Here is a 7,753-nt window from a genome sequence, read left to right as displayed (position 1 = left end):
AGGCTTTGTAGCGTCCCGTGGCCAATTTTTCCTAGACATCAGTGACAGTCATCCAGTTCCAAAGGAAAAAAAGACAGATAGGACAAAGTGGGTGTTCTGTCAACAACGATATGTTGTCCACAGATTCACAGTTAAAAGTTTTATATAAAACTATTAGAGTATTTTCCATCATCGATATCGAATGCAATCTAATTGGTCTTGTTTCGCAAAACAAATATGAGCTATCTGTACAGTCCGTCACATTATCGTAGCTTCAAGTCCAACATTTTCTTTCCATGTGCACTGAATTTCCTCACAAAGACACTAAGGGGAATTTGTTCAGAACTTTTGGAGCTGTTCCCTATCAGGTGGCTTTTTTGTGTCAGAAGATTCGTAGCTCTCTAAAATGAACTTTGAACAAATCATGGCGAAACCATAAAAATAATGGAAGGTGGATAACAATCCCAATGTTTGAGTCATCCATAGGTTGCATTACTGTTGAAATTTTACATTAACGTTTCTAATTCATTTCGAATGCTCGGAATTGTTTGAATGTAGAGCAGGACAACGAGCAAAGCAAAACTCTCATTTGACAATATATTATTGAGCTGACACGTTTCTCTGCGTCTGAATTGGCCCCATGTCATCTGCGTAATCTGGTGGTGGACTGTTTATTTTTATTTGTGGGATTTTCTTAGTGAACTGTGGTCAGTAATCGTACTGAAAAGATTTGAAACTATCTACACCCTTTTCAAACACGATTTCGGGGAGATCATATGTACTGGTGTTTACTGTGGCAGGCACAGTGGCATGAATCCGGAAAAGTGTGATAGAGCAAGCGACGTTTCCCCGAGATCTTCGTTATGCCTCAACATGCTGAAAGGATTTGTTTTTTGCCCCAGTTGGTGGACTTTCTCCTTGGCGGAAACCAAGTTGTTTAGAGGCTTTTCGTAGTTATATAAGGGTGGGATTGGATGTGCAGAGGCTTTTGAGACAGAATACAAGCATGTATAATATACTCCGTAGAATTCAGGGGAGTACTATTAGACTACTTTGAAGATGCCCGTTTCTATTTTCCAGAAGAAGGTGGTTAGTTTATTTCTGCGGTATCTCACATACTTAAATGGCAAATTTACGGTCTTTGCGATCGGTTTTGTATCCTGCTTGGTTTTCGTCTGTTTAGTCAGCGGATTTCAGAATCCAGCAAGAATCCGGCAAAACACCATGTACCATTAAAAAGCAAGTGTTTTGGTTTGAAGCGAATGTGAGAAAAGTTAAAAGTTCAGTAATGGTGAGTGACATTTTATGTGTTTGCGCATTCAGGAAATGTGCCTTCACAATGGTCCATATTAAGTCGGTGGTGTTTCACGCGAATCACCGCCACGTGCCTGTTGCTCATTGTTAAAACATTCCGACACCGTGTAACTGTTTCATTCGTAGGGTTTCTATGTTTAATGAAGGTGCAATATTGCAGGAATGCAGTTTACATAAGATCTGGAGCCCCCTTTAGGGTCGGGGTGTCTACATTTATTTGAATTATTAACGTAACGGCTATAACCACCTTNTAATATCTGGAGCCCCCTTTAGGCTCGAGGTGTCTACGTTTATTTTGAATTATTACGTAACGGCTATAACCACCTGAAATATACCGGTTGTGTATACTGGCGCCTAGAAAAACATAAGGTCAAAGGAAACAGTGCTATATCATTAGTAAAAGAGCTCACTAACAAGGTGCCAACAGCTTCGAAACGCAAAGCCAAAAACGCTACTAACCATCATGGTTGAGCAGGAGGCACTCAGCGACCCAACTTCGTTTTGAAAGTCTCACCCAAATAGATTCTAGCATACAGCGATAGAATCCTCTTTATAAAACCTGGCTATGGCTCAACCAAATGGGTGGCACCAGAATAGTTGAGTGCTAAAACCACCCAAAAGAAGTATTACGTGTGACGCAACCGGACCTGGATTTTTGCTGTATCTTCCATTCTCCAAGCAGTTGGTCCATGACACGTGCTGCTCGAACATTTCATCCGCATAGGTCTAGAATATGAAACATCTCTGCTTTGTTTGGACATAAGTAGCTTGTGTCCCAACCAACTTACCTTCAGAATTTTTATCCAAAGCTCTAATGCCAAATGACTGTGCGAATATTACAGCCATCTAACTCCGGTTATGCTACGTTAAGCACCGGTGCTCAAATATTTGATGACACTCGAGGTCTGCGGATCGGACCAACCATATTTTACCACCGTGAAATAAGACCGATATTACAATCCATTTTTTTACACACACACTGTTCTTCATCAAAATTCGTTCTTGACGTCATGAATGACGGAAGTCGGATAGAAGATTGTCGCGCTTTAGTAGTGCACACATCAATTTTTCTAACGCAATGCAGCTGCGGTCTACAAAGCTGTCAAACTGTGGGAACCGATTAATAATCTCAAGCTCAGCACCTTACCACCTCAGAGCGGAGTAAGAAAAACGAATTTCTGGAAGCAGTAATTTACTACATGAAGGTACCAAACGTATGTGGAAAAAATGCTACCGACATCTGAATTAAATTATATTTTGAGGACTAATGGGTGTGGTCCGAACAGCTCAATCCTACTTAATTTTCTCCGCGGATTTCCATTCCTGGACATTCTGTCTATTGATGTGTGAGACTCACGGCTGCATAAGTAAGGGGTCGGGGAACAGTTAGACTAACCATGGTTAGAGAAATTCTCAATCGTTATCCTACCAGATTTATTGCAATAGGCGTAATGAAAACACCGCCCACGGAATTTTGGGATACCCTCCTTTGTCCAAGTACACATCGAAGTGCTATTCGGTCCATAGAGCCAGGAGTTCATTTGATACCAAGGAAAGTGAAGATTATCCGTAAACCTTATGCGCTAGGCTGTTCAAACACTTGACACGATGTAAAGACGCGATCAACGAAGTTCTTACCTGGTGGAAATAACGCTTGGTGCAACCGAATTTGCTGCTCATACGAACTAAACAGACGTACTATGAAATGAATAAGACTCGGACCTTCATGACTTCAAGGACAGCTGCCGATAACCTTTTTATTGAAGACCAACAGGATGCAACCATCTGAACTTCAGTTTTGTTCCCACGTTAGTAAAATCGGAGCACCGTGGGCAGTGATGCTAGTAGTCAAGTAGCACGACACCTGAAGATAAAAAATTAAATGGATCTATCCGGATTTCTTAAGACGTGCTCTTCAGTCCGCACAGCAACAACAAATGTTTACATCTGGCGAATGTTTAGATCACGACACCTAAGATAAAAAATTAAATGGATCTATCCGGATTTCTTAAGACGTGCTCTTCAGTCCGCACAGCAACAACAAATGTTTACATCTGGCGAATGTTTAGATAAGCTTCATTGCGCGCCGTACGTAAATATCTTAACCAGTGCTTATTCAAATCATCGTGCCTCTTGATCGTAACTTTCAAATTTTTGTCCTCTAAAAACTACGTAGCCGGAGCACAGTATTTGGATGGAGGATATTCACCTAATACCCTCGGAATTATTTCATTTCAGTAGCCAACATTTCCAAGGAAAACGGAACAGTGCAGGTGTACATCAAAACAATGCGCTCAAGTGTTGTGGTAATTGGCCGTCTGGTCTGGACTACTATCTAATGTAGGAGCACATTCTGTGCTAAAAATTTTATTGCGGGATATTCAGTTCAGTTCCCGAGCGGAAGCCAATTAGAATTCCACTTGCAAAAAGTGGACAACACGTCTAGTCTCTAAAAGGCTTTACTCACCATACCTAGGGTATTCGCAACCTCGATTAGATTGCACGGTACTGACAGTTACTCCCCCCCCCTAAGATGAATAGATTGCAATTGATGAGTACAGACAACTGTCGATATTTCCGTTTCGAAAATTCCGGGCCTTCACCGGAATATCTTTTCAAGTGAGCTGAATGCGTGTTCATTACGGCTGCAAATTTGTTCTTTCTTGTTTTAACCCACACAGTCAATCTCAATGTCTACCTTTTTGTCGTCAGATAGCTGGCAGAAAGTTTTGTGTGCTTGACTGATTTCTTGTCACAGTTTTTACCGAGTTCCAGGCTGGATGAACTTGTCTACCACACTGCGATTCAGCTCAGTGTTTTCTGTCGATCTTACGCTCTCTTGCGCAACGTCTGTTGTTGGATAGTAGGGGAATGTAGTTGTTACGCAATGTTTGCGTAGCTTGTGAAGCAGTGCGAGACTAATAGAATCATTCCCTGAAGCTTGTGAAGTCTAACGCCTTATTAATGTGGTACATGTGTTTGTTCGACCTTTGTGCATGGTTGGGCAAAGTTGCATGCAACTGCATAATTTGTGCATATGTTGTGTTTTTACGTATGACCAAATATAATCAGTCAATGCTGCTTTAGGGTATGTATGCAAACAGACAAAGGGAACACTTTATGCATACCGTTCGTCAGTTTAATGTACACATGGAGAGTACGCAGAGGACCGGAAGACCATCCGAACATGATATGATAGGCAAGTAAAGCTATAGTGTTTTGGCGTAGGCTACCTTTTTGTGTCAAGTTTCAATCCCTCAAAAGTGTCACTCAGTTTAAGTCATACGATTCAATTGACTCAGGTGCACTGTGAAGATGAACAGTACTCAGAGGTCGCGAGATCCCAATAATTTGCTACGCAAGATGCCCTCGGCCATAACAGAACCTAGGTTATGCAAACAGTTTGCTTGGTTAGGTAGCGAACTCAAAGTTAAAAACAGTATATGACCACAAAATTCGCTTAGCTGTTCACAAATGCTGTGGCCATTATTTAGGATGCTACCTTCTGCAATCTGTTAGAAACATAACCATATCTGATGGATGTTTGAGGACCCCTGTTAGGACGTTTGTCAATCGAGCAAGCTCGATTCAACATCCCGAAGGTCACTTTTAACCGCATGATAAAATATTGTATCTAAAACTATTTTGCTGGTTTTGGTCGTGACGTGCTGCTGGAATTTTCACACTTGTTAGGATTTCGGAACTGGGTTGCACTACAAAGCAGGAACTACAGGAAAATATTAGTTACTCACTGATAGCTTCTGTTCAGCCTTCTCGCTCGACTACCAAATGAAAAATACAGGAGTAAATATTATAAAACACCAAGCACGTAGTTTGAAAAACAGCGACATTTAGAATCTTCACAGTAAGGTTAACGCACAGTATTTGGTGAGATAGCATTTTTGAACAGAGTGATCTTCCAAATGGTATAGGTGTGCTTTCTATCAAAAGAGTCATTGGTCTATAGGTGCAATATAACGTGAGAACTTTTCAATTGGAAAGATGTACAAATCGAATAAAACTCCTAAAAAACAGTAGCACTGCTCCTTATATTCCTACTCATAAGCTTAGACGAGCGTGAGGACTGGAATTATCTTATCTGCATGTCCGGCTTTTTCCCCAAAAAAGATGGTCGTCCAGAAAACAGTACATGCAACTACACTAGTTAAGATGTTCTAGTCGATATTGATAACGTAGAGACACAAACGGTCTCCTTTTGTTCATTTGTGTGCTTGGCTTATAAACACTAATTGCTTTGTTAGTCTTTTTACCAAATATGTACCACCCATTTTTAATGATTGATTGGGATGTTAATTGTAGGCACCAAGGAAACGTACGATGTCTGTTTTTTCAGAGTTAACTTGTGGTTTATTTATAAAACGTTGAGCAAAACCACTGGGAGTCAGTGAAGATTGACGGGCATGTTGCACCATTCGTTAGAGATGAGTATTTCCTGTGAATTTTTGCATTGGGCTTGCTGACAAAGTGAGCAGGTGACAGATTGTGCGAAAGCATCCGACTCTATTTTGTTCAAGTGGGACGATGGCTACTGTTTTCGTAATTAACAGACAAACTCGGTGAAACTTACTGGTCATTTACCTTCTCGTGGGTTGTATTCTTGTAGTCAGTTAAAAGGTTACTATCAGTAGAACTCTCAGGGGATGGACACTTTCAAAGCTGTCAGTAGTTTCTTATCAGGGAAATTCGATTCTTGATCACATCCATTACCTCGGACATGGCATTTTCCTGCGGTGTATCGCAGTGTACATCTCCATGGAAAATGGATTCTTAGGTACGTTTTCAGTATGCTATGGCACGTGTTTATAATATTCTTGTGCCACAAGGACGTTTACACAGTTACTATGCAGAAGCCGCCTCCGAATACATTCACAGTAAGTTTTTCCACCACTCCTTCCAAAAATGTGCAATCTGGCTTCAACTCTTATTATCAAGGAATCTTCACAGATGCATTTATATGAACTTTAAAGAGAATAAATCAACAAACCTTTGGAAGGTTACAAATGATTTTCTGTAGACGGTTCTGCTCGGAGTTAACAGGCCTTGCACATGTATAAGCACATAGATGAATTACACATCACAAACTCTAAAAATCTATAAAAAAAACTCCAGATTCATTGCAGTTTCATTTTGCTGACTTAAGACCTTTTTTAAAAACAGTTTCGCGCCAACAAGGAGGCACACTAATTGTCATGTTTTGATAGGAAGTGTCCCAGCTATGAGAGAAAAGCAAATTCCCGTCAAACTCCATGAAGCTTCAGAAGCTTAGTTGTTTCCACTCGCTAGTTCGGAAAAAGAGTAAACGGACTTCAAAGTGTAGAATATGGTCTACCAACTGTTTCAAAGTGTTGGGAGGATTTCGAAAAACAAAAGTCACGTCCACCACAGAAGTGGTGGATCAGATAAATTAGCCGAGCTATCCGACTAAATTCAAACAATTAAAATTGCATGCATACCGATTTCTTGTTTATTAACAGCACATTTTACTAAACGGAAACCATTTAGGCGTGCATTACTGTCATCCACAGACACCGCCGTCCGGAATACGAGCAGCGCACCTACAATCAGCCTTTTTCGACTGAAATTTGATAGATTACAGGTGTGCATGTAAACAACGAAATAAGATTTTTCGCAGCTTCTCCGGGGGTACTTCTTTCTCAGATAAAGTACGACGGGCGTGGAAAACTGTTGCTGGTTAACTATTGATCAAAGTTGCTAGTAGACATCCAAAACAGCTGCCAAACCATTCATGTGCACTGTTACAATATCATATTCGTGTTACGTGCCTATGAGCGCTCTTTTTAATTTGGCTGAATGACTGTGTGAAACAAAAGGGTGACGCACAGGTGTGAAAAAATGATCCGTACATTTACTTGATCCTGTCTCCACCTCACTGGACATTGAACTACAACGGACGGTAATATACAACAGAGGTTGGCCTCATTGATTATTGTTGGTATTTTGGGGAGGTGGGGAAAACTACAATTGCGATCTCGTCCTATAAGTGATGATACTCTGTACTGAAACGCCCAGAGATGATGTACCATTTTTCCACCCTTATTGGGAATCATGGGAACGTGCATTTAGGAAAAATCCAGAACGTTTCAAACCAGTCACCTGGCGGCTGATAGTTTGGACACTTAACCGTTGGAGGCCCCACTCATTTGGAACCAGTCAACATAGGACCCCGTGAATTGGTTTCAGTGATTGAGGGATAACTGACACTATAGCCTGTCTAAGTGCGAGTCAACCACTCGACTAGTCGCTTGTGGCCAAATGAGCTTTTGTACTGACCGGATAACCGTAGATTAGAAATTATCTGGAGTTTCGTAAGATGTACGATGCTGATGACCCTTAATAAGGATGTATTCACAAATTCGCTCTACCTAGAAGACGATATGTCGGGTTTTTTCCATTTTTTGTGGAATAATCACGGCGGGAC

General features: G+C 40.9%; 1 protein-coding gene across 1 annotated transcript in view; it reads left to right on the top strand.

The window, feature by feature from the left end:
* Positions 1-1,038: 1,038 nt before the first annotated feature.
* Positions 1,039-7,753, top strand: part of T265_06997 (hypothetical protein) — a gene marked incomplete at both ends in the record, with an annotated part of 14,255 nt that continues 7,540 nt past the window's right edge. Inside the window, 2 exons of the mRNA XM_009172418.1 lie at positions 1,039-1,068; positions 1,163-1,270. Coding sequence (XP_009170682.1) covers positions 1,039-1,068; positions 1,163-1,270 — 138 coding nt within the window. The remainder of the gene's footprint in view (positions 1,069-1,162; positions 1,271-7,753) is intronic.

The sequence above is a fragment of the Opisthorchis viverrini genome (assembly GCF_000715545.1).
Source record: "Opisthorchis viverrini unplaced genomic scaffold opera_v5_155, whole genome shotgun sequence".
NCBI classification, from domain to species: domain Eukaryota; kingdom Metazoa; phylum Platyhelminthes; class Trematoda; order Opisthorchiida; family Opisthorchiidae; genus Opisthorchis; species Opisthorchis viverrini.
Note: the sequence above shows the minus strand (reverse complement) of the source record. Positions and strands in the feature narration are given on the sequence as shown.